The sequence below is a fragment of the Notothenia rossii genome, assembly GCF_949606895.1.
Source record: "Notothenia rossii genome assembly, chromosome: 5".
NCBI lineage: Eukaryota > Metazoa > Chordata > Actinopteri > Perciformes > Nototheniidae > Notothenia > Notothenia rossii.
This window is the reverse complement of record NC_136903.1, coordinates 68,730,401-68,756,665: the sequence shown is the minus strand read 5'-3', so window position 1 is coordinate 68,756,665 and position 26,265 is coordinate 68,730,401. Positions and strand designations below refer to the sequence as shown.

General features: G+C 39.1%; 3 protein-coding genes across 5 annotated transcripts in view; 1 reads left to right on the top strand and 2 right to left on the bottom strand.

Moving 5' to 3' along the window:
- necab3 (N-terminal EF-hand calcium binding protein 3) overlaps positions 1 to 7,086 on the bottom strand; it is a 43,661-nt gene extending 36,575 nt beyond the window's left edge. Inside the window, 2 exon segments of the mRNA XM_079682990.1 lie at positions 1,710 to 1,734; positions 6,832 to 7,086. Of these exon segments, the coding sequence (XP_079539116.1) occupies positions 1,710 to 1,734; positions 6,832 to 6,951 (145 nt within the window). The 5' untranslated portion in view covers positions 6,952 to 7,086.
- An 813-nt stretch (positions 7,087 to 7,899) lies between these two features.
- On the top strand, positions 7,900 to 15,397 carry rbck1 (RanBP-type and C3HC4-type zinc finger containing 1). Its single transcript, XM_079681229.1, has 13 exons — positions 7,900 to 8,094; positions 8,183 to 8,252; positions 8,755 to 8,899; positions 9,184 to 9,280; positions 9,783 to 9,981; positions 10,773 to 10,894; positions 10,994 to 11,167; positions 12,125 to 12,285; positions 12,443 to 12,539; positions 12,943 to 13,122; positions 13,434 to 13,532; positions 14,058 to 14,201; positions 14,311 to 15,397. The coding sequence occupies exons 2-13, from the start codon at positions 8,213 to 8,215 to the stop codon at positions 14,389 to 14,391; spliced, it is 1,539 nt and encodes a 512-aa protein (XP_079537355.1). The 5' UTR covers positions 7,900 to 8,094; positions 8,183 to 8,212; the 3' UTR covers positions 14,392 to 15,397.
- Positions 15,398 to 15,515: 118 nt separating this feature from the next.
- On the bottom strand, positions 15,516 to 24,921 carry tbc1d20 (TBC1 domain family, member 20). Of its 3 annotated transcripts, none has more exons than XM_079681232.1 (8): positions 24,471 to 24,921; positions 24,045 to 24,230; positions 23,716 to 23,796; positions 21,442 to 21,628; positions 21,184 to 21,285; positions 19,687 to 19,828; positions 17,936 to 18,039; positions 15,516 to 17,717 (listed from the first exon to the last, which is right to left on the bottom strand). In XM_079681232.1, the coding sequence occupies exons 1-8, from the start codon at positions 24,526 to 24,528 to the stop codon at positions 17,453 to 17,455; spliced, it is 1,125 nt and encodes a 374-aa protein (XP_079537358.1). In that variant the 5' UTR covers positions 24,529 to 24,921; the 3' UTR covers positions 15,516 to 17,452. The 3 variants fall into 3 exon arrangements, with proteins under 3 accessions (XP_079537358.1, XP_079537359.1, XP_079537357.1); XM_079681233.1 differs by having other exon boundaries at positions 17,936 to 18,114; positions 23,716 to 23,791; XM_079681231.1 differs by having other exon boundaries at positions 17,936 to 18,114; positions 24,471 to 24,920.
- Between the last annotated feature and the right edge of the window lie 1,344 nt (positions 24,922 to 26,265).

Sequence of the window (26,265 nt, the reverse complement as noted above, 5' to 3'; positions counted from 1 at the left end):
GTATGTTCGTTTGACAAATAAAGAACCTTGAACCTTGAACCTTGAATCTGCTTCGGCTTGTTTTTTCATCTTTTGTTAGACAGAGAAATATATTCATGTTTTAAGAAGAGCGTTCTTAGCCGGAGGCAAGGCAAGGAGCACAGATTTATAACAGATTATATTTAACCTTTGATTCAGCAAAGCACATATTCACTCTAACTGTATAAATGTAAGTGAACTATCAGGACGTTTTTTTAACATGGAACATTCAAGTTAGTCTGGCTTTTATTTCTATGGTACAGTTAACAATATGGCGATTGAACAGGTCTTCTTGCAGCATTATTTTCCATCAGCAGAATTCACATTACATAATTCTGACATTTTAAATAAGTACAGTACTGGTTAAATGTGCTATTTTAAATTCAAATATTTTCTTTTATTGTGGTTGAAAAAAGTCAGCAACACAGTCTAACATGAGTTTAACATGGACCAATTGTTGTGCTAACCTGACACAATATATTTGAATACAGAAATAGTCTAAAACTATAACAAAGTTTAGGTTGTGAACTCAGTATCAGATCTATTTTGTCTGTGCAGTTACAGCTTTAGTCAATGATGCAATTCACCTCAAACACAACGAACATGGTGCTTTTTGTCATGAAAAAGTTTTACGAGAGTAAAACGAGTTATATTTCCTGGGGCTTGTTAAAATATGCAAGGGCATGAACATCTTTAAAGATGTCAAGGCTCAAAAAAGCAATATAATCAAAATGTGTCGCCCAGAATTAATTTTACATCACAGATTCAGGATAACAGTATTTGAGAGGTTTTGAGACATGTTAACTTTAACAAACCCTCTTTTATCCCCTCTGATGCCTCCATGGTATGATTGCAATCATTTACATTCCTAAAGTACCCTTAAGGCCCTACACTGTGCAATACCATTCATTTTACTGGGTCACTGGATGTTACAGTGTGTGGATATCAATTTCGTGTGATCTTATATTTTTAAACTAATGTATGTAATGCCTGGAAAGTGTATCGTATTTGAATATTCATACCATATACGTGTGTTCTCTTATAATTTTGCCGTTGGCCAGAGTTTTCTGTGTCTATTAATGTCATATTCAGATATTTTAGTTTGGAGACATTAGTTTTGAGTCCTAAATGTTTGACATTGTCTTTTGTCGTCAAAAGCGTAATTTGGCCATAAGTGGATCACAGTTTTTATTTGGCTGGATTTTAATGGTGGTCACTCATACAATTAATGAAAATAGGTGACATTACTGAAATACATACCTGCATTTGTGCATGTATATGTAAACATGTTTGAGTATGAGGAGTTACCTTGTTCGTACTTGCTAATAATGCGATGTTATCAGTGATTCACTGCTAGAAGAAGCAAGTTGGTTCAGCCCTCGTCAAGATGACTCACATTCATTTGTAAACAGCACCCAGTCATCTGTGTCGACACTGACAGAGAGGTGCTTTATTTTGTGTGACAAGTTCTTCCATCCGTGGCTAAAATCCAGCATTTTAGAATCGTTTTAATTGGGTGTAGAAACTTGTTGGTGCATAAGGAGGAAATCAGCTTCACTCGAAGAGTCATTCATGCAAATACTTAATATATCTGCCAGATCATCTGAGGCATTATAACAAGTGGAAAGATGTGGGGAAAGGACAAGCAGGCATAGGAGAAATTCATTATGAAACATTTTCTGTTTACTCACCATTTTTGTCTGCTCGGCGGAAAATCTGAAAAAGAAAGAGGGAGGAGATGGTTATTACCTCTACCATCACCCCTGAAGTGTTTCTCCAATAGGCAACTACAGGTTATCAAGAATGATGGCAATTTGTCAAAAACACATTATGGATGTTTGACGTCTGCTGTAGAAAGATCCTTTGTTCTGCTGCACCGAACAGAAACACATGAGCAATGGCATTCACAAAGGCTATTATTCGCTGTATGAGTGATTCATGTTATGCCAATTCATAGTATATGTGAGTTTTAAAATAGATTTAATAATTATCACTTCTGAAGTAAGTCGTAATCAGAAGAAGCACCGAGGCCATCAAGTAGCAGGTTCAGTTATAAATAGTAACACATTGAGAGGTATTATTATTATTGTGTGTTTTAAGATCTATTTCTTTTTAAGTAATATCATTTTTTTGTTATTGTATTTGGTTGGATGCAATGGTGATACTGTTTCAATTGTATTATATGTTTTATGTACTGAATAAAGTGTTGGAATTTTCTAAGCACACTTTATATTTTAAGATAAAAGAGTAATTGTTGCCAGGATAAAAGGAGATCAAAATGAACAATTAACAAAGGAGCAATGAGCTCTAGCTGAGTCATCAATAATACGAATAGCATAGGTTCAGTCGGGAACATGTTGTCCGTACTCTAAAAGTCACTGAGCAGAGTACACTATTAAGAAGATTGACTCCAAGCATCAATCACTACTACTGTTGCAGCATGTGGCTACAGTTGCAGCCAACTGCAAGTGTTTGCAACGGAAAGTTATTAACCTCTAATAGTCCAGGATTCAACAGAGCATTTTCACTGCAGACATTTTTACATGTCATAGGTGCAATTAGTAACACTAACAAGGGCTACTGTAAATGTGCCATACTGCATGCAGGATCCTTTACTGGTACAATTAAAACAACCTTGCTAGTGTTATTATTTAGACCTGTGCTTTTCCTGCTATGACAATTCTCCAAAATAAATCTCTCAAAACTCACTTATTCACTCTAGCTTTCAAACTCTAATCAACATCCGCCCCCCCCTCATTTTACTACGCATTTGGATGAGGACCATTGTTTATGTTTTTAGTTTTCTTCGATTTGTTTCTGTTCTGATTGTATGTAAAGCTTATTTGAGCATTAGGAATAGCACTATACAAATCCCATGTATTATTATTATTATCATTATTATTAATAATAAAATGACTGTTAAAGGTGAACAAGGCTTTTTGAGCTATTGCTGCAGGCCAGCTGTATTGATGCGATTGAGGCTTATCCCTGAACTATTGGTTGAACTTGTAATGATACCTACGATCTGGTTACTTTGTACCCCAAGATGTAGGCTGCAACATTAAAGTCTATAACTATGTGATGATGTTTCTGAAGAAATGAAGGAGATGAAGGGATAAATGCAGACGGCCAACTCAAAAACTAAGTTTAACTTGCAATAAACGTAAAACACCCGTTATGAGCCTCACAAAGCTCTTTTTATATGGCACGTACTGTTCAAACTTATTAAATAGTCTGCTGCGACAGCCTTGAAAAACGGATCCCTCTTGGTCAACAATGGAAAATTGTAGTTTCCAATTCCAGTTGGAACATCAACACTCAACATGATTTTAGGCAGGATTTGAGGAACGCGGATTGGGCAACTGCACAAAAAGATGAGAGACAGGCTTTAAATAAGTCCCCAGTGTAACCATCATCACTAAAGCACTTATCTAGAATGAATTGAAGGTTAGTGCGCCCACAATGCCTGTTATGATCATCCATTTTGAAGTAGCTCTTCAAATCAAATAGATTCTTCCAATTGACTGTTTGGGTGACAGTTATGACGATCTGCTTTGTTTTTATGTCCAATAAGTTGGCTTGATAATTGGACTTACCTAGGGAAATCCTGCTCCAATATACATCTCTGTAAACTCGAGTCCCTGTTACCCATAGCAACAATAAAGCTGCTAAATAAAATGTTATAGCTAGCCGAAGCTTTGATAATAAACAACAGTCTACTGTGCGCCAAGAGGAAGATTTCAATTACAAGAAACTAAGTTGGCATGGAGGAAACATCATCTGAAATTAGCATTTTAAACCACTACATTAAGTTATGAATACAATGTTGATGTCATGTTTTTAATTTGCAAAGCAAAGCAAAGGTTTTTCTTAAATCAGCAGTTTAATAAGACAGTGACACATGTTAATGTATGCAATTCAAATACACATTTTGGCTCTATAATTGGTTTACAAATGAATTTCCATAATCAGAACAGTTATCAAACAGAACCCCAACATAGATGTTGCAAGAAGCCAATTAAAATAAAAAAATGGGGTCCTTCTATCTCAATCCCTCTCCACTCCATCAGTTTGTTGTTTCCATTGTCAGGTAGCGGTCACTGGCATGCTTGTCAGCTTTGACCTTTGGGGTATTAATAACAGCAGAACCTGCCCTTCAATTTCAATTTCCATAGGTCAACAAGCTCAAGGTCTGTGGGTCTGCCCTCTGTCTGTCAACGTCTGTCTCTCCACAGCTTCAGTCCTGACTAATAAGAAGAGCCACGACGTTGGGAACCACCTCACTCACCACACACTCATTGTTCTGTTTTTAGATTCATCTGTCTAGACTTGAAGGCTGTAAAGCTGCACATTTTCTGTGTTATTTGATCAAGTGAAATAGTTATATTAATAACATGATGGCAGGACATTCTGACCCACCAACCCTCCTTGTTCTTGACATGTACAATCCTGCTGGTTATAAGACATTCTTGCTTTAGCTCAGTCTGTACTGAACATTGAATCCAATGTTCCCACCGCAGTCAGCAGTCTTTTCTTTTACCCCTCTGCATTGTACTGCATCCAAGCCACATTTCCCCCCTCCTGCTTGATTCAATGGAAAACGGTTACAGTACTGTTAGCTTGTTTTGTTGTTATGATGGGATTTTGGTCTCTGGTGACAATAGACCGTCCATGATGCTTCATTTACAGCAAACCCAGAAAATGTCAGCCCTGTTTCCCAGAGTGCTGCAGTTCTGATGCCTTGGTGGCAGGTGTAAAGACAGAGAGTTCTCTCAGGCTCTGCTGACACAATTGTTTTGTGCGGGGCTTTGGAAATGAGGAAACTAGAGGTCTTCATCATATTTTATTGAGTATGTTCTATGTGACATATTCTCCTCTCGCCTTTTTGCCTTGGGGATTCTTAGTGATTCCCCAAGCTGTATATATATATATATATATAAATATCTTTCTGTTCCTTGACATGCTATGTTTTTTAGTTGGTAGAGCAAGAGCAGAGGGAGAACATGAGGAGATGGAGGACAGCGATGCAAAAGAGAGAAAATCAGAGAGAGAGTGCTGGTGGTAGAGAAAAACAAAGACATAAGGAAGCGGCAACAATATGGATGATAAAACCACTTTCAACATCCACTATCAGCATCCTTAATAGTCCCTGGTCTTTGAACAAGATTACATTTTGGAGGAATTGCTTTGTCTCTCACTCCTGAAATCTTATACAAATACGGTAAATCTCTGAATCTCTAGCATAACAGCATTGGCCCACTATTGACGCATCGTTCTCTCTGTTGCATACAACCGGGCACAATGCTATAAAAACGTAAATTGGTTTTAGTATTACAGATAATAAAACAAAACTTTTCACATGAATAACTATCCGCATCTAATTAGTAATCGTTTGTTCTGATCTAAACTACTGAAAACCAATTTGTGTTACTTCAATGATAAAGTTCATCCATCGACATTATCTAGGAAACAATCACCATTTATCTGCTTAACGACTTTTACTCCTGGCACAAAACATATTTATGCTTTTTTAAAGGCTCATTAGCTGACGAGATGACTTAATTGAGCCTACTTGACTTTGTGGAGACTGACGTGTACCAAATAAATGCCATTTTATCAATTCAAAATCTGGAATAATTGGAGAGCCAACAGACAGGAAAAAGCTCAAATCAACAGTATTCCTCCTTCACCAAACAAGATCAGAAATACAGAAAAATAAGGTGAATAAAGACAATAAACAAACATAGCGGTCAAAGCCAAGACAGAATGTCAGCCATGATTTAAAATATGTAGTATTTCTAATCTTGTTTTTGAACCAGAAACCATCACTGAGTGTGCCTGTTACTGTTGTGCTCTTTCATCAGAAGAACAAAGTCAAAGTTAAAGACTACGTGTGAAAGCACTCTTGTGCTGCAACCCATTCAGGGACAGTTTGCACAGATACAGTGAATAAACTGCCATGGGTCCTTATTTAACCAAGGCTGCCAGAGTCTGTGTGCTGCATTAATGACAGATACAGCACACTATTGACAGAAAGATGCAGTTAGTTCAGATTTGGACACACCATTGGCCTACTAACCCAGAACATGACAGACTGTGATGGATAGATAATAACTGTGTTGATGGATAGTTTCTGCTGCAGTGCTGCAGGTCTACCCAGTGGTGGGTGTTATTGGTTTAAATAAAGAGCATAGTTATTAATGGTGTTTATGTCTTGGAATGTGTGTGAAATGTTTTCACTTATATATTTGTTTAAGTATAAACAGATTGTCTTTGCCGCTCTGTGGTATATTTTGTCATATAATGTTTTTGAATAACCAGAGGTTTATGTACAGTGTGTGTGTGTGTGTGTGTGTGTGTGTGTGTGTGTGTGTGTGTGTGTGTGTGTGTGTGTGTGTGTGTGTGTGTGTGTGTGTGTGTGTGTGTCTATTACAAAAATAAGAGAACCCCCGGCTGTCCCTAAACCTCTGACTGTGAGAGCTTAAATCAACATGCAGAGGCAGCAGCTGCCACACACGCACACACACACACACACACACACACACACACACACACACACACACACACACACACACACACACACACACACACACACACACACACACACACACACACACACACACACACACACACACACACACACAAAATTAGGGTTCAACACTACACTGATTGATTGTATACAGTTTGAATGTATCTATTGACTTTAACAGTTTAACATTAGAAGAATAATAACATGGATTGCCAATAGCTGTAATAATTTGATGAACCAACGCTACTTTTCACGGTGTATAGAGTAGTAGAATATGCACTCACATCATGAAAGATAGTAAGTCCTTGGCCGGCGCTGTGCAGCGGCTGCTGCTGTTGAGCCCGGAGGTGCTTCTGTTTGGCGGACTGCAGGCACATAGTGATCATCTCCGTACAGGCCAGCATCTTTGAAAAGCGTCGAGACACACCTTGGTCAGGGGGACCGCTGTAATGGTTGACGGGGTAAAGGTAAGAGTAAAGTAACGCTAGTAGTCTGGAGGAGAGGCAGGCTACAGGTGCGACAGAAAGCAAGTGAAGGCAATGCAGGAGGAGACTCAGAGATGCTCTGCAACTTTGTGTTGTGCTGCCGAGCAGAGCTGCCAGCCCTTCCTGCTCCACGCTCTGTGATTGGTTGCTTTTTATGCGCGTGCATCTGGATCATGATCTGGATCCGAGGAGCGTAACTTCACCACATACCCTTTTCCAGCCTCTGGTCATTCTTTCTGTAGTCAAAGCATAAACGAAACTAGTAATCCTTACATTTGAATTCTAAACATATTTTAGATTCAGAACCTACTATCCAGATATTAATGTGAGATGATGTAATACTGTAAGAGTTATTGACACTAATTAAAATGTAATGTATTCTCTAATGTCGTGTGTTTTATAGTTCAGAGTTCAAGTTATTCGAGAGTTTAACGTTGAGTAATATTGACGCAATGATTTCGAACAGTACAGTTCCAATAGATAAACCGGACACTGCCATCTGCTGGACGCTGAGAGTCATTGTTTTTAACTCTACAAATATATTATGATTATAATCCAGAACCTTTCATTGCATGCATGGTTATTTATATTATGGTAATATTTTAGTCGTGACTTGATACTTGAGCTGGAGGCATAGCTGACCAGGGTAGCCCAATGTAAAAAGTATAGCCATAAGTGTGGGGGGGGCGTTAAATAAAGACAACATTCAGATAGTTAAAGGAAATGTTCGTTACATTTTTACAACATTTATATTATAAATCTTTTTGTAAGTGTAGAAAATGCATAGATAAACTAAAAGCTTTCTAGTAAATCGAGGGGCGGAGCACAGCGATTTGAGCGACCCTTTTAAAATGTTTCTTCCTGAACTGAATGAGTTTCACTTTCCATTCTACCTATTGAGAGCTAGGCAGAGCGACAGAAGAAGAAAACAAGTAGTATAGCCTTCACTTCGCTGTGGTTTAACTTCCCATTTTACTCATAAACGGCTTTTCCTACATTGAAGTAGACTATAGGAAGTGTGTGTTGAATGCGGACAGGACTGCAGCGACACGTCCCAAGAAGGTTGGATTTAAACTTGTGTTGTACACAGCTCTGTTTTGTCTTTACTGCCATGTTTGTGCGATACATGTTGTGTCACCTGTCGTTTCAGGTGTGATCCTTTACAGTCTATGGTGTGATCATGGCCTCTCCAGTTTCACCGAGAGGGCATTTGAAAGAGGGTTAGTGGCTCAACGTGGTTTCGATTTTGTTATATCTAACCTATTAGATCACATGATACTGCTGCTAATGACATTTAACTACCGCATGTCCCAGTTAAAATAATGTGTGTATCTTACTGTGCGAATTATTTCAGGAATGTTTTAAAGGATAGTCAAAATGTCATTGTCATTGTTTTGATTAGCCATAGGCTACTGTACACGTCTCTTCTTCTCTCTGATCAAAGTACAGTCAAATGTAATGTGTAAGTGACAGATAAACACAGGAGTTGGTAGGAGCCCTATCTAAAGCAAGGCCAATGTATAGCAAATTTCAACAAATGTAATGCCTTTAAATAAAAAAGAATAGACATAAAAGAAATAGGGCAAAAGAAACACATTATAAATCTGCATTTAAATACAATTAGACATTAAAGGTCAAAAGAAATGTAATGAGACAGGTATATGAAAGTGATTTATGTTTTCCCACATGAGGTTAAGAACTCTTCCTTTGCTTCCTGTGCAGCCGAGGAACTGGCCCTCTCTCTAAGTGAAGCCCTCAGCCGTGGAGACGGACAGGAAGCAGGAAAACTGTGTGAAAAACTGTCACAACTCTCTGTTCCAGTATCTGTCAGCGTCAACACTCAGGCCTACCCTCAGGGCTCCATAAGGTGGGACACTACTGTGTGTATGCGTGTGTCTGAGTGGGACTTCCTTATTCTGTTCAAATGTTTCCAAAACAAGTTTGAATTTTTAGAGCGCTGGCTGTTTTGAATTGGGATTGTATTTTATAAGGAATAGGAAAATAAAAGTAAAATGTGCCAACAAGAAAAGTGTGTGCATGCAAGTGCTGCATATTTCTGGGTGTGGTTACTACAGTCTGAAAACAAGTTGAGGTTGGATGCAAATGTAAATATGAAAATAGACGGACAAGGCTGTTCTATTGTTTCAATAGGTTGAAGGTTGGAGTGGAGGACGCTCAGTCAGATAACTACATCCAAGTGACTGTTCTGGTTTCATCTGACATGACAATTGCACAACTTAAAGACAAGGTACGGATGTAACGGCAAATACTTGCAGTTTTTTTCTTTTATCACTCTATCATCTATAGTACAAACCTGAGGAATCAGTAATATAAAGAGCCCATCCTTTGTTGAATCTGAAATGTTATCACTTGTTTAGCTGTTTTCTTTGTATTCTGTTCTGTATTGCCTCTGTTACTGTGTTTTAAGCTTTATATTTTTTATTGCAATTCTTCAAAGCATGAAATGTAATTAATGCTACAGATTGGTTTGTTGCTGTCTGTAGCAAATGTTGAAATTACATTACATTACATGTTACGTGTTAGACACTTTCATCCAAAGCGACTTACTGTGGACAATCCCCACAGGAGCAATTTGGGGTGAAGTGTCTCAGGGACACAATGACATGCTGACTGCAGTGGGGTTTGAACCTGTGCTCCCCTGATCCGAACACCAACCTCTAGTCCACTGTGCCACACACCTCCCAAATCAAAGTTGAATGATCTGTCTATGTCTAATTTTTTGTTCACAGTTCAGCCATGACTTTGGGTTCGTCCCCTCTGTGCAGCGGTGGGTGATCGGGAAGCGGTTGGCTCAAGACCACGAGACGCTGTTCAGCCACGGGGTCCGAAGTGACGGAGACCAGGTGTTCCTGTTTATCCTCTCCGCCCAGGCTGCTCATCTCACCCGGCAGCAGCACAAGCTGGATCAGGAGCAAGAACGCATGGATGGTCAGTCTCACACACACACACACACACACACACACACACACACACACACACACACACACACACACACACACACACACACACACACACACACACACACACACACACACACACACACACACACACACACACACACACACACACACACACACACACACACACACACACACACACACACACACACACACACACACACACACACACACACACACACAGTCATATGATGTTGGTATACCAAATTAAGTAAATACACACGTTTTCACTTCAATAGATTTCTTTTATAATAAAAAAGTCAAAATTAGGGTTCAACACTACACTGATTGATTGTATACAGTTTGAATGTCTCTATTGACTTTAACAGTTTAACATTAGATGAATAATAACATGGATTGCCAATTCCATTTGAATGGAAATCTGTTTTGCTTTATCATTATAGAACAGATCTGAATTATTTTAGCGAAATACTTAGTTTTAATGGGATCAAGGAGTGCCAATACTAGTAAGGATATGCTTCATTGGGGTTACAATTATGAAGGAGTCCTTAGAAAATGTTCTCCCCTGTAAAGGATCCCTGGACCTAAACCTTTTAGGAACCTCTGACTTTAGCCATACTTTATTTGTAGTTTGATCAGACTTTGCCTGGTTGAAAAGTAACCACGCAAACAAACTGTCCAATCGAACAATGCACATTTCTGAAAATATACTGAGGGCCAACTCAGGCTTGATTACAGGTTTATGAAAAGGTCCACTTACTGGGTACATTTACATTTGATGGAATAATCATCTATGTTCAGGCATCGTGGTGCAACTTTTTCCCAGAGGGACGGGAGGAGGTGGTGTTGAAAAGACAGCTCCTGACAATAAACAAGTTCCTCCTCCTCTTCCTGCTAAACCCAACGTGCTTCCTAAACCTCAGGTCAGAATACAACTCCTGTTGGACACCATGTCTTTAGTGTGGTTGAGCTTGTTTCAACATATACTTACAAACTTACTGTATTTATGCATTTGTGAGTAGTTGGGCTGGACCTGCTCTATGTGTACGTTGTTGAACAAACCTACACGTCCTGGCTGCGAGGCGTGTGGAGGGGACCGGCCCGAGGATTACCAGGTGCCTGACATCTACAAACCAGACCAGCAGGAGATTCTTCGGATTCAACAGGAACAGTTGGCCACATTGCAGTATGAACAGGTAACAGTGCTCTTTAAAAGGTTTAAAATATGTATTCCTGAAAAGTTTTAAGCCTGATGTCAATTCTACATCTAAATTTGACGCAACCCTGATGTCAGATATTGGATAACATAAAGTGGAGTTTTCTTTGTGTTGTTTCAAATGTATATTATTGAGGTCATAGTTGTCCTTCCTATTTACATACACAAGGGGCAAAATATTAAAATACATTTCATTTGACATTGTCATCAGCTATGGCCTCAATGCTGGAACATATCATTGATGAAATAGCCCTATCACCTTGTCAAACAAAACTGAACCTCAAAGGCGTCACAAAAGTAAACTTCAGAACAGATCGGGTGTATTTTGTGCACTAGATTGTACAAAAAAAGGCCACTGACCTTATGGTCAATAAAAGGTTTTACATTTATGCTAAAAAAAAATGTCTTTGGAGCGTATTAGCTCTTCTTTTTAACATTTAAATGTTGTTCTTTGGCAATGTTGTCAATATTCCAATTATGAAACTATCCAATCTCATTATGTTTTACATTTGTTTTATTTTTAACACATTTTAGTTTAAAATGGGTGCATAGAGAATTTTGCGATTCATAAAAAATGAACTGATGTTGGAGAGTACAAACTGAAACTGAATGTGTGGTGATGTTATTAGTCTTTATGTTTTAAGAGCACACCAGCTATATGTATGGAAAGGATAATACAAAGTTGTAATTAACATTCTTTATGGTATGTGAAATGCAGAAGCAGTTAATTACGCTACATAGCTAAATGTGGTTTTGTAATATAACACCACCATAAACTGTGGCGATGCTGATGAAAACTAGTTGAATTGAGTTTGTTTTCATGAGCCTAGTGGTTTCACTTTTTATTTTCCAGCATCACGAGTCACTGTAATGAGTCATGTCAATGTGTGGTACATCTCTGTATTGTGATTGACTCTCTCTCTTCCTGGTGACGAAGGCTCAGCAGGAGGAACGTGAGAGGAACTACCGGAACTTGTTGGCAACAGATGACCAAAGCCTTTTCCCCAACGCCTCAGAGGAAGAGTGTCCCATCTGCTTCTCTCCCCTGCAGCCACAAGAGGGCATCGTGCTCAGAGAGTGTCTCCACGTCTTCTGCAGGTCTGACACTCTTAATTATTGTGTAGCTTTGATATTCAGTGTAAAAGTAAGATATGTATCTGCTTTCTAAAAGTACAATGACCACATTGACAATAATGTACGAAAATGTGTATTTAAAGCATTTATTTATTAGTATTTTTCTCATGTCTTTGTTTAGGGAGTGTCTCAAAGGGACTATAGTGAACAATCGAGATGCGGAGGTGTCCTGTCCTGAGAACTGTGACAGCAAGCTGCTGGACAGAGAGATACAAGCGGTGAGTGGGAGACTGGAGTTAAAATAATGTTTACATGGACAAACAGTCCAAAATCTAAAACATTAGTCTCATGCAAAAGTAAACAGGAAATAATAGCATGCATCAAATAATAATAATTATTCAAACAGTTAGTTGTTAAAGATGTGAACAGATTTGATTTCAATGATCTATCACAATGTAACCTGATTTTAAATATGACATTTCAATCTGTGTGTCTGTCTGCACTGATTGGTCAGACTGATTAAAAGAGGAAAGAAAAACATATCTTCTTCTCATGATTTCATCTCAAAGGCTTCTAACTGGCGGCAGATAACAAGTTCTATATTTCCTTTCCATGAAGATAACAGCCTTACATTATGCACACTCTTACTCTCCGTCTTTCTCTCGCTGTAACATTATACAGCTGCTCACAGAAGAGGAGCACCAGCGGTTTCTGGAGATGCGTCTGAGCATCGCAGAGAGCCGCTCCGAGCACAGCTTCCACTGTCAGACTCCTAACTGTCGGGGGTGGTGCATCTACGAGGACGAAGTCAACGAGTTCCTCTGCGAGCTCTGCGAAGAAACCAACTGCATCCTCTGCAGGGTAATTGTCGGATATTTACTATAGTACTTTGACACGTGTTTCCCACTAGTTATAGTGTAACTAGGATGTGACAAAGTGTAACTAGGATGTGACGCAGTGTACTAGTACGTTGGTGTTGGGATCAGGGGAGCACAGGTTCAAACCCTGCTGCAGTCAGCATGTCGTTGTGTCCCTGGGTGAGACACTTCACCCCAAATTGCTCCTGTGGGGATTGCCGTATTGAGTATGTAAGTCGCTTTGAATAAAAGCGACTAACATGTAATGTAATGTATAAGCACTGAACATTAACAATGGTGAGTGTATGTTTGCAGGCCATCCATGAAGACATGAATTGCAAGGACTACCAGGATGACCTGCGTATACGAGCGGAGAACGACGAGGCGGCTATGAAAACTAAGCAGATGCTAGATGTAGGTCAATCTTTTTAAAGTTGTAAGACGCCTCAAATGTAGATTTCTTACATCCTGTAGGGATCAACTAAAACAATGGTAACCAGACAATGTAACAATCTTACTGCTAAATGATTTATTCTTCACTAATGTACATATTTTATGATAAATTATGAATATAGGAATGTTGTACTGTCTGCACTTTATATAAAGTAAAATGGTCCATTCCTGCCAAATTAGAGGTATTGTTATTTTTTATAACTTCTGGCTCTCATCTGGACTTTAAACCTATATTTAAATATCCATTTTGTAATTGTTTAATGGTTATTATAGCCACAGGTTTAATCTAAGATCAGCGTATTTATTTATGTTTTGAGTTATGAGTTTGACCTGTAATATGTAGATGTTTAATGCTGCTGTTTTTTGTACATTTTAATAATTACCTTCAATCATCTTGAGTAGCTTTTTGTACTTATGAGTTGTATTTACACATTTCTCCCTGCGGCTGCTTTAATATTTACATAACACTATTGTATTTCAATATAGAGCCTTCTACAGAATGGGGAGGCCATGAAGTGTCCACGGTGTGACATCATCGTCCAGAAGAAAGATGGCTGTGACTGGATCTGCTGTTTGATGTGCAAGACAGAAATCTGCTGGGTCACCAAACAAGCTCGCTGGGGACCAAATGTAAAATAAAATTCCCTTACATGCAAAACTATTTTTCACAGTATTGGTTCAGTTTTCAGGAAAGTGTTTAAGCTATACACATGATTTCTTATTTGGTTGTATTTTACAGGGACATGGCGACACATCTGGGGGCTGTGGATGCCGAGGCAATCAGCAGCCGTGCCATCCCAACTGCCAAAACTGCCACTGATGGAAGGAGACTAACAAACACTCTTAAAATACATCTTGCCACATAGACACAAGCTATACAAACGATATCTCCTACATCTCCACAATAAGCTTTAAAGGGATCTTCTGCTATATTCAGAATATTTTGTCATGATAAATGAATCCGCTATTTGCATTTTCACCTCTGGCTACTAGTTTCTTTACAATTCATATTGATGAGCCAGCAATCATTGTGCATTTACTCTAGTTTAATTAAGAACTCTGATAGGATTATACTAAAAAAGTATAAACAGAAGTCACCAAAAAGATAATAACTCCATAAATAATAAGATCCCATGGTTTTTTTCCTGTGTGTACTACGGTTACAACTAACCATAGCATTAATTCATTAATCATGATCAACTCTTATCCAGGACTACAGACAAAAGAACGATTGCTGGATACCAAAGTGATGTCTTCCTATGTGAATGAACAAAACAACTATGTTATTGTGATGTTAATGTGTGTTTGCTGCTTTTGCTTAATAATTGACAACGTTTATTTGTTTTCAGTTCTGTAAAAAAAAGCCATTTTCTTTCAGTTGCCTAATTGAACTTTGGTGAAGGATGTTGTTTACGTTGAATGAAAGGACTTGAATTAAGTATCAGTTTGAAATACGGGAAGCTGGACACATAATGATGCTGTGATGCTTTTAGGACTTTAACTGAAAGTGTTCATCCTTCAATAAGTACAATACCAAATGGGCTATTACATATACAATATATTTTGGGAATGTCTTGTATCCATGGAGTGTGTTGATTGTCTCTCCATTAAACTGCCAACAAAAGCATAGCATGTTAGCATTATTGTAACAATGAAATGTGCAGACACAGCTGAAGATGGTAAGTGACTAAGTAACTCATTCCAATGTAGTGATGAGTCTTTAGCGTACACGCTGAGTATGAAATGTCACAAAATGACCAATGTGTCTATTAAAAACAGGTTTGGAGGAAAATGTAAAATAAAGTAATGTCTGGTTACAAATCCAATTAACGGTTGTCGTGACTTATTTAAGGCTCAATAATGGTATTTGGCTGTAATCTCTTCAGTGCGAATGTTAATACCAGTCACAATACGTATGTTATCATGTGTGAGTCCAAGCGAGTGAACATTTTCAATATAGTTTATTAGCATTTTCTTGTACAACTATACATTAGTATTTATTATAACAAAATAAACATAAAAGGCAGATCAATCAATGAGTGCAATGACAGTAAATAAAAACCACTGAGTGCAGATACATGGTGCATTACAATGCTGCTGAATGACTACGCTCTCAGGCACCTCAGGGACATGTTCCAGGTCACCTTCATTTTAAATCCCCTGCTTGCTGAATCACTGATGTACCCAAAGCAGTAGACCACAACACAGGAATGGGATGCTTGGGAATTCAGTGCCAAATAAAGCAGATGCAACTTTCCTCAACATGTTACTTTAATGAGATGAGACACTTTTAGATGACTGGTTGTTACTGGTTGTTGCCATATAATATAGGTGAAGAACCAAGAACCAAGTCAATAACTAGCCCCAATTCTCTATTTTAAATTGAAATGCTCTGACTAAATATTTGCTATGTATTTTTCTGATATTCTTAACTATTGAGCTGAGTACCACACTACTGAAACCTAAACAACCCACCTTACTTCATTATGTGATCGGATGAAATGATTGGAGCATTGGAATGAGCTGGACTGCATCTGAAATGTGAATGCCACACTCAAGCAATACAACTTACTAAATGGCATGTGTTAAAGCTAAATTCACATTAAAAACAAAAAGAACTTGGACAGCATTCTTTCGAAGGCTGAGGTGCTTTTTTCCCCCTGACTTGAGCACCCTTAAAGTTGTAGTAAGAAAAGCACCTATGAAACCTTTTAAAGTGATTTTGTAAAAATAATGCAGTCCTTGTTAACTTTTTACTTTTCTCATTGTACTCGCTGTTTATTCCAGATCTGATGCCAATATTTGAAAGAGTGTAGTGCTGAACTACATGTATAAGGAGAGATCTAAGTGAAGCAAGCATATAACGGTATACAACCAAACAATTAAGTGAGTCAATAATGGGAAAGCTCTACCATAACAATTTCTATATGGTTGATTTTTTTCTTCATGGATGTGAAGCAGAAATCCATCATCTGCATTTTAAGATTCAAATGTGCATCTAAAGTAGGCTGCAATACTATATCTAGTATATACTGTATATCTACTTTGATAAAAACTGATAATGGGTATTGTTGATAGGTTTCGTGGAGTACAAATTATTATTTGGACAACTTTGAAGGGAACAAACATGCCTGAAACATAATAAAAGAGTGAACTTAAAAAGTGCCTGTTTGTCATGACTTTATATTTATACAACTGCTATAGATTAAGAAACAGTACATTATAAGGATTCTATCAATCCTCTATTTGGTCTCAGTCCAGTGCACACACACACACACACACACACACACACACACACACACACACACACACACACACACACACACACACACACACACACACACACACACACACACACACACACACACACACACACACACACACACACACACACACACACACACACACACACACACACACACACACACACACACACACACACACTCTATTAATTGGCAGCAGTTTCAAGTGTAGCGAGTCCAACAATATTTCAGCATATATCTCTGTGATTATAACTCAATAGCAGATTATCCTATTACCAAATATAAATATACTTTAATAATGACACTATCAGTAATAGTCCTTAGAAAAAGAGTCTCTTCATTATAGCAGGATGAATGCTTCATTTGATAACACCAGCAATAATACTGGTGCGTGATCTTCAGGAGTCATAAAAAGGACCTTCAGATGGAGCCTTAGAAGTCCTGCATAGGATGTGAAGACACATCCTAGCAGAGAACAGTAGCATAAGACACTCCAGACAGTGTTATTGACTGTATTGTTTCTGCTTTCATTCATTCAAGTTTATTGGGAACAGACCCACCAGCTGGAGTCAGTCAAGGACCGGTATGTTGCAGCGTAGGAGTCGAAAGAGGAGCAGCTCAAGGAAACAAGTCAAGTTTGGGGGCCCACTGCAGGGCGCTGTTGACCACGGCGAGGGCTGCAGCCCCTAAAGCCACCGTCAGACCCATGACAGCCAGGCGAACAAAGCGGCGGGCAGCTGAAGGTTGTGCCACCGTCACTACAGCGTTCGCAGCTGATCTCTCCAGGGCAGCCTGTTTCTGTTTGCGCCGGCGCCGGAGAACAGAGTCTGGCCGCTGCTGAGTTGACGCAAGGTCAAAGTCCTTAAAGGTAGAGGCTGCCATGCTTAGGAGGAAAAGAGACGGCACAAAGAGGGAGCGAGAGAGAGATCAAATAAAAGCGTTAATGAGGGAACAGTGAGCAACCAAGTGAAGAAGTGGAAGAAAGTGATTGTTATTATAAATAGTAACATTCATGTTTCAAAGTGTGAATGTACAGTAGTAGCAGAGAAATGAAAGGTAGCATCTGAAAATGCAAGCTGGAATCCCTAAGGAGTTTAGTACCTGTCATGCGAGGCGGCCTCTCTGGCCATTTCAGAGGGAGGGAACTGGACAAAGAGGTCTCCTGCCCGGCTGATGAGGGTCTCATATGGCAGATCCTGGGGAATCTGAGAGAGCAGGTGATGAACCATGGCCATATCGCATTCACACTCAAAAACCTCCTCTTCCCTGTACAGTACGATCTGCAACCAATATCACAGAGAACAGGCAATTACCACGATGAAGAAAACGTGTACATCTTCACAGACAAATATAAGAATGAACACGATGAGCTGTCCTTACCTGAATAATTACATTTATTCTACAAATATGTAATGTCAGAGATGGTCATGATATAGCTTATGTGCATTACAAAGTATTAATACATTATTTTGAATTGATAAGCTACCCAAAGTCTTAAAACCACACCATAGGGAGAGGTCAACAATGTGTCCATATCTTGCCGGCCATGGCCAGTTCCCATTCTTGGGGTCCAATAACTATATCATGCTCAAGCCGTTATCTGTGTTCCCCGGATACCCAGAGCCTCCTCACACAAGAGGTTCATCTCAATGTCCCTCCTTGACTCCTCTCTCTCCCGCTCCTTCGAGACTTGGCCCGGAAATCGATCAGGACACGCCATTTTGAAGGACGTCCCAATCGCTGAAATGCACACGGAGGAGTCGAGGAGGGGTGAGGGTGGAGGCTTCCAGAGGAGAAGAAAGGGAGGATACACGAGAGCAGACTACGCGGAAGTGTTTTCACTACTCGCGCATCAGAGCTCCGCCCCCAGCTGCCTCTGCTCACTGCAGCTGATCTTACCGTTAAAGGAGGATCAGAGTCATTAAAGGTTTAAAGTGCTTCAGTAAAACATATTAAATCTCTTAAACGAATGAGGAGATCATACTCTATAAAAACATTAAAGTGTGTGAAATAAACTTACAAATAATAATGTTTTGATTATAAAATAATAACTTAGCCTACAGTTCTTACTTGTGGTTTTTGATGCATGTGTGGCAGACCCACAGAACGTCAGACATTTAGGATGTATACAAATACAGGTAGCATAACTAATACATATTTTAGTGATGTGTGTCTCTCTTCTGTAGGACAAATTAAATAACAACATCCAATATAAAAGTTGATCTGAAACAAGCTCAAATACCATAATGAAATTAATCCACCAATGATTATTATTGTTATGATTATAATTATAACTTAGATGAAATGTTATACCTGGAAAAACAAATACAGGACCGAAAATAATACATAGAAAACTATAACAAAAGATGAATGGAAGAGATGGACGAAATCATTTCAATGAGAAACTAAATCCCAGGCAAGTCCAGTGACAGGTTATAAAACTGCACGCACCAGAAGTAAAGGGCGTTGTTTATGGAGATGCTGGAGTAAACGAGGACATCCCAATTACTACGTGAGGACTCCTCTGTCACCTCCTCCTTTCCCTCACTCGCGTCCCTTCCTTGCGTCTTAGCTCCGCCTCCGCAAGACGCGAGTGAGGGAAAGGAGGAGGTGAAATATTCAATTGAGATGAGCCTAAGGTGTTTAATGTGTGAAGGTCACGGAGGACCCTCCTTGGGAGGAATGCAAAGTTGCAGATAAAAGAAAACCTCCCCAAAGTCTAAGTTTTGGTCTTGGACTCAAACACAACATTATGTAGCTCATATGAATGTTCTTACCAATAGTTGTATTAGCTTGTATTGCACTGTAAACTATAGAGCTTTTAATGGTGTAAAGGGGCGGATTCAACTCACCACAGCAGCAAAGTATATGGGCATCAATGGGTGGCAGGCCAGGAAGAAGTCATACAACCGGACAACATGGCGGAAGTCTGAAAGCACGTGGCCGAACCAGGTGATGAGCCAACTGAGAGCGAAGACTGTCCCCACCTCAGCCCTGAGAATCAATCAATACATGCCAGCGATCAACACGCAATCAGGCAATACAACTTTAAGGTGTGTTATAATTGTTTTAAAAATGGTGCTTTCTGGAAGTGGCGGACACAGAAAGCTAGTCATGTTAGCCCTCTAAGTGCCCCCCACTTAACCTGTGTTTCTAACTCTTTACAGACGTAACTGGAGCTGTCATAATAGGATCAGTATGTGTTAAATGCACCGTCATACTTCTCCTTCTCTTACATCACCACCATATGATTTGAGATTAAATCATTGATGTTTTATAACACTTGGAAGAAGATATCTCTAAAAAGGTGTGTCACAAAGGTGCATGCACAATTCACATTAACTACCAGCCTAGATACCGTGACCCTCCTGCTACCCTCTTGTCATGGCAGGATTAATATAGAACAAACTGCCTTGACAACTAAATGAACAAGCTTTTGAAACTAAATATATTCAATCAGGACAGCAGACACCGGTGGGAAACATGTAGAGCAGATATAAATGTATCCCATTACACAACCACAGGGAAAGATGTGTAGGGCATGAAACGTTCAAATATTCTTATCATTCTGCCTAGATTAAAACTGAGGTTGTTAGGGAATAATTTGCTTAGGTATTCAACCTTCGACACAGTTCATAACTTTCTCCTCTCACTGTCTCCTTTCCCATGGCATAGGTCTACGGCCTTGGGTATTGCTGCTATCTCTTTTAAGGAGGGGCAGCTTGGGCGCATTGTTGTTGCCAGTCTGTGACAGAGCACAAGCCGCCATGAGGTAGTTTACTGTTCAGGGACGAAGGTTCCCTGGCGCGCTTTATTTTCTATGGACGAGAGCTCTAGTTAGATTCAGGGTCCATATTTGTTTAGTCTCACTGATGAAGAATGTTGATTATTACACTCTGAACTAGTTAAAACCTTGAGCTACAGAAAGAGTTCTTCAGAATTGGTTTGGCAACCGCTGTGTCAACTCGTGACACACCACCTGTTTTGTCAGTTCTCTGGCCGTAACTCCAAATAAACCGTCAGTGTTTGCCATCAAAGCTCCAACTCTCCTCGTGTCTCTCTGAGTCCTGACTCTCCATTGCTACAGAAGTTTCCCTCACTGAGGTAACTTTTGAATTGTGTTTATATGGCACAAACAGTATCAGAATCAAATGTATTGCCAGGTACGTTTACACATACAAGGAATTCACCAGATAACTTGTAAATGTACCTGGCAATAAACTTGATTCTGTTTCTGAAATGAAGTGGGTATCGATTTCTTATTTTGCAAAGTTTCAAGCCCTCGAAGTAATCTCTTATGAGAGAATCATTTGCTTTGGTCTGTTATCACTAAGACAACAGAGACTTACTGTTGCATGAAGTCATGCACCTCAGGGTTGACTCTTTCAATGATGGGCATCAAATAGTTAAGAATGTGTTTTGTGTTGTCCATGGTAGGATCCATGAAGTCCCTGAAAAAAAAGCATACAACAAAGAGCCTTTTTAGAGAACACAATTGGACTATTGTTGTAAAAGGAGGAATAAGAGAAAACATAACAGAGAAAGCTAAACTGAGAAAATAGGTAGTAGAGTACAAAGATGCTGAAGATGACGTATTTGGTATGCACCTGAGGTGGTGGGTGGAGAGCTTTTCCACAAGAGCAGTTGCAAGGCGCTCTCCAAGGACCAATAGGAAGGTGACAACGATGTCATGGTACCCTTGGTAGTAGTGCAGCTGGGGATTGCGCTTCAGAACTACGAGGATGATGTCTATTAGTTCTTCTTGGAGACCCTCTCTCTGTTCGTCTGGCATACCTGTACAAGGCCACCCAAAATAGATTAAAGTTGTTAATGCTAACATATGCTGGGTGTGTATTTAACCAATGTAGAAAAGGTGCTTATTTTATTCTACCCTGCTTTAAAATAGGAGATAATGCAATCTAATGAGCATGAATCGCAACATGAATTATAATTGTACCTACTAGTCCAACCTGCCAGAAACATGAAGAATAAACAAACAAACAAATCCTCAACTTCCATCAATTAAAAATAAAACCTAATTGGTTGAATTGCTTTAAGTATTATGGATCATTGTTATATTTATAGGACACTATTGAAAATAACAGTACACTATATTAGCGCTGAGGTTTTTTCCTCCAAAACTAGCAATGACTGATTCTTCAATTCAGTGTTTAAAGTCTGGACTCTTTGACTTCCACCTGAGGCCTGTACGACGAAGCCGGTTCAACCTAACCTGGATATGTTTGAGTTAGCCGGTTGGCCTAATTCAAAACATACGCGCTCTCGCTAAGCGGTCCTACGACGCGGGTTATCAAGTGGATCGCTCAAGCCAGCCATGTTCTATCTAGTTAGGTGAGCGTTCACATAAAAGGGGTGGTATTTGGAGCATTCGACCAATCACAAACATGGACAAGCGCAGCGTCATACTTCCTGAATGAAAAGTCAACTATAATATTAGACATATGAAGAAGTTAAACTTTAAACATCCATGACTTAAACACTTTATCCAGGATAAAAAGCCACATAGCTGCACCTGCAAGGTGAATACAGCTGGTAAAAGAAAAAGTGTTTGAATGCGTACATTAACAGGTTTATGATATCCCTGCCACGGTCTGACTTTAATTACATTTGACTCGAGTGTTTCTTCAACTTAATGTGTTGCTTAAAATAATACTTCTGCATACAGTGACACTGTGAGTGTTGCACGGACAGATACGGCTCAGCTGACTCAGATAAGGAAATATATGATACAGTATGATTTGATATGAATGATAATGGGACACATCGACATCTGCACTCACAGTGCCGCGGACTGTACTTAATGTTACTCTGATCCGGTTACTTATGTTGTGGCAGATATTTAAGTAAGCTTTCTTAACGCTAATGTTATAATAGTCAGATTGCTCTGAAGATGGGAGGTGATATTCTATTAATGTTCACGTTCACACAGTCTGTGATTTTTGCCGGCCGTCTTTCCTGCAACGGCCGTTTTTCTGTATTTCCTTTCTCCTGTAATATGACTTGATCGCCTTAAACTCCGCACACGGAGCTCTGATTGGTCAGCAGGTGGTGCTTTCACTGAGTTGAGCTCTTAGCCTGCAAGCTAACCTGCTCCGGGGCAGGTTAGCCGCACAGCATAAGTTACCATGGAGATCTAGCCCGCTAAAAAGAGAACCAGCGTCGTAGGACCGGAAACCCAGAGTTTTCCCTGAAGTTAGCCCGCTAAGCGAAAATCCGACTTCGTAGTACAGGCCTCAGATCACTGGCAGGTTAAAATGTACTGAAATCAGAGCTTTCTTTTGGACCAAAAATAACATTTGGGTGGAGATCCTTGAAGCTGAGTGTTACATTGATAAATCTTGATTTGATTAGTTGAAATATTTATATGTCTATGGTTGAAATATTAGTGAGATGGACAAGCAGAAATTCCAGTAGCGCTGAGTTTAAAAAAAAATTCTGCACCCTCTTTTGGAATTCTGTCTTTTTGCCAAGATAAGTACAAGTAAAAGTCAAACTAACGGCAAGTACTTGCAAAGCTTTGACATGGAATTGAACTGTGCTGAAGGATAGTACACTTAGATTTGCAAAGGCAAGTGGATGGTATGATGATTGGTATTAAAGTAAATGTAACAACAATAATTATCAACAAGTTCCAAATGAAAACAAGCCCCTGAGCAAATATGTATTTTTCTGTCTGGTTCAAATCGTAAAGGAATTAACAGTATATTTAACATCTTCACTTGAATGGTTACAGTAGATTTGTTGAACAGTACTGTTGAACAGCCTGATCGTGTTTGATGATCTATTTCAGTTTCTGTAGGAATACACTACTAGCAGGGCTTTATGAACCACTTGTATGAGAAGGTATGTGTTCTACTGACCAGGTGGGAACCTCCGCAGAGATCGCTGGACATCCAACAGCACCTGGTTGTAGTCCTTGTTATCCTCCCGGTCTACCTTTTCTGGACAAGACATATTCAGGTTCAGGTTATTTATTTGTACTCGTCGGTATATTTCGTTTGCAGTAAAATACAATGTATCAATCGTGACACACGTTTTAAACAATAGACATGTCACCATCAGCATTACCATACGTATGAAGGAGACTTTGCACCTAGGATGCATAGTTCATGCATAGTGACAAAGGGAATGCATTTGGGATGGCATAGCCGATATTGCTATGTTTGTTGATATGTTGCTAACATGATACCTGGCTCTTGTTCCAAGACATGAGGAGGGACGTTGAGAAGCCGAGGCCAGACTTGACAGCGGATCTCATCGGTCAGCAGTCCTCCTTCACTGATAGCCATCCTTCTTAAAGCAGCAACATCCACTGGACTCACACTAAGGGCCTGTGTGATGTCCGCAATTTTCCTTTTCCGTCTGGTATCCCAGTCTGACACACGGAAAAAGAGAGTTAGCCTTTGCTTAACGTCACTGTAATCTTGAAACCGTTAAAGCTACTTGTACATGCAGCTAACGTAAGGTTAAGAGGGACATTTAACCAACTCTAGCATGGGACACATGTGATCACGTTTTTTAAATTAATAGGTATCTAGAGTCTAGTTTCGATATGAATTCCCACAACATATGGTTGCCCTGAATGAAGAAAGCTAACGTTAACTTAGCGACTTACCATTGCCCTGTCTTCCATTCGCAGGTGACGAAGCCCCGTCCCTTCTGGATTTATTCATTTTCTCCACTTCTCGATAAGTCCTTGTTAGATTACATGACTTGCCATCCTTCTATCTTTGCCTCTCTAACCTGAATTTAGCCCTTCATGGCTACCAATGGGAAGCTAGCTATCTAATTAGCAAGGCCAGCCTCATACAAACACAACCAGATAGTTAGCAAGCTATTTAGTGCTAGCTAGTTATCAAGCTAACACTACTCTGCCCTGGTTCCGAGACTGCTATTTTCAGCCACACTGCCATTATTATTCAGACTTCAGATAAAGCTGTAAACAATAAGGAAACGCCGCTGACACTGCTGCATGTTTACATTGACGGAAACGACCAATAGGATACATCAGCTTTAGCTAGCCTCCCTACTCAGCCTGAATGATGACGTAGCGTCAAGACGATGGGACGTGACGAGGAGGAGATGCTACCTCAAAAGTAAAGTTAAGGAGGTTTACTTTAAAAATGACAATGTACACACAATATATCCCGCAAAAAACACACTGCAACGATTTGGACTTGATATTGAATATTCCTGTACACTTTGTAATCTACAATAAGGGACTATTGGCCATTTATTTTTTGAATGTTTGTATTGTAGAATATTGTGGTATGATAATGTTTTATTAGGAAAAAGACGGGACAAAAGGTTAAACTGCAGGACAAACACCTTGTACTTCAGGGATGATGGTATGGACGCAGATTTGGTCTTTTTTGTGCAGTTAATTGTATTTTTAGGGAAATTTCATATCCATAAAAAGAAATGGGCTGACTCCAAACCACATTTTGAAAATGTGCATCAAGAATGTAAAAAATATAGGCCTATCACTATTAAAAACATTAGGAATAAGAATATTAATATTTAATCTGAAGTATCAAAATGTATTTTTGTCTTTTCTTTTTTCTTTATTTACTGTATAATGTCTTGTTGCTTTGTATGTCTGCCCCTGGACTTTGTCTGTTGTATGTCAAATGTATGATTTTCATGTATGATAATTGAACAGATGAATACAATACAAAAGCAAAAGGAGGAGATGCTACCTTCCAGACTGTATAATAATAATAATAATAATAATAATAATAATAATAATAGTAATAATAACAACAACAACAACAACAATAATAGCAATAATAATAACAATTTACTAAATTAAATGATTACACATCAACAATTATATAAAAAACTATAACTACATTTATAACGAATGATTCTAATTAGGAAATCATTTGATTTGTTGATAGACACATAAGAACGTTTATAGTGGATTGATTTATCTTTCAATTACTGATTGGTTTACCTTTATTGAGTATTGGATTTGTCTCCTATCTAATTGGACCTACTGGACTTCATTCCAGTCAGTGGCATAAATTGCACTGTATTCTGACCTGAGGTTGTACATTGAACTGTCCTTGTGAACCAACACTTTGACCTTCAACGTGTGCTCAAAAGGTGATGTCAGTTTCAGGTGGGTTTTGAGAAACACTCAAATAAATAAAGCTCACTAGTTCGCTGGTAGAGCAGATTAGTCCTGTAGATATGTAGTTAATTTTAGCACCAATGTTTCTTTATTGTTCCAGTGTCAATTTAAAGCCAGACATGTGATTATGATGTTGAATTTGATTTAGCCGGCATTAATGCTATAGGGCCTATTCAAGTGCTCCTCGAACATATGTTTCTTCTTTTTAGCTCTGCTGTAAAAAATATGGGTTTTAAGGCCACAGAAAGTGACATCAAAGAAATAATTCCTGAAA

Coding starts and splice junctions, on each gene's coding strand:
- rbck1 (XM_079681229.1), top strand. CDS start 8,213: ATGGCCTCTCCAGTTTCACCGAGAGGGCATTTGAAAGAGG. Junction 9,281..9,782: donor TTGCACAACTTAAAGACAAG/GTACGGATGTAA, acceptor TTTTGTTCACAG/TTCAGCCATGACTTTGGGTT. Junction 10,895..10,993: donor ACGTGCTTCCTAAACCTCAG/GTCAGAATACAA, acceptor ATTTGTGAGTAG/TTGGGCTGGACCTGCTCTAT.
- tbc1d20 (XM_079681231.1), bottom strand. CDS start 24,528: ATGAATAAATCCAGAAGGGACGGGGCTTCGTCACCTGCGAATGGAAGA. Junction 23,797..24,044: donor TGTCTTGGAACAAGAGCCAG/GTATCATGTTAG, acceptor TGTCTTGTCCAG/AAAAGGTAGACCGGGAGGAT. Junction 21,629..23,715: donor TCTGCGGAGGTTCCCACCTG/GTCAGTAGAACA, acceptor GGCCTTGTACAG/GTATGCCAGACGAACAGAGA.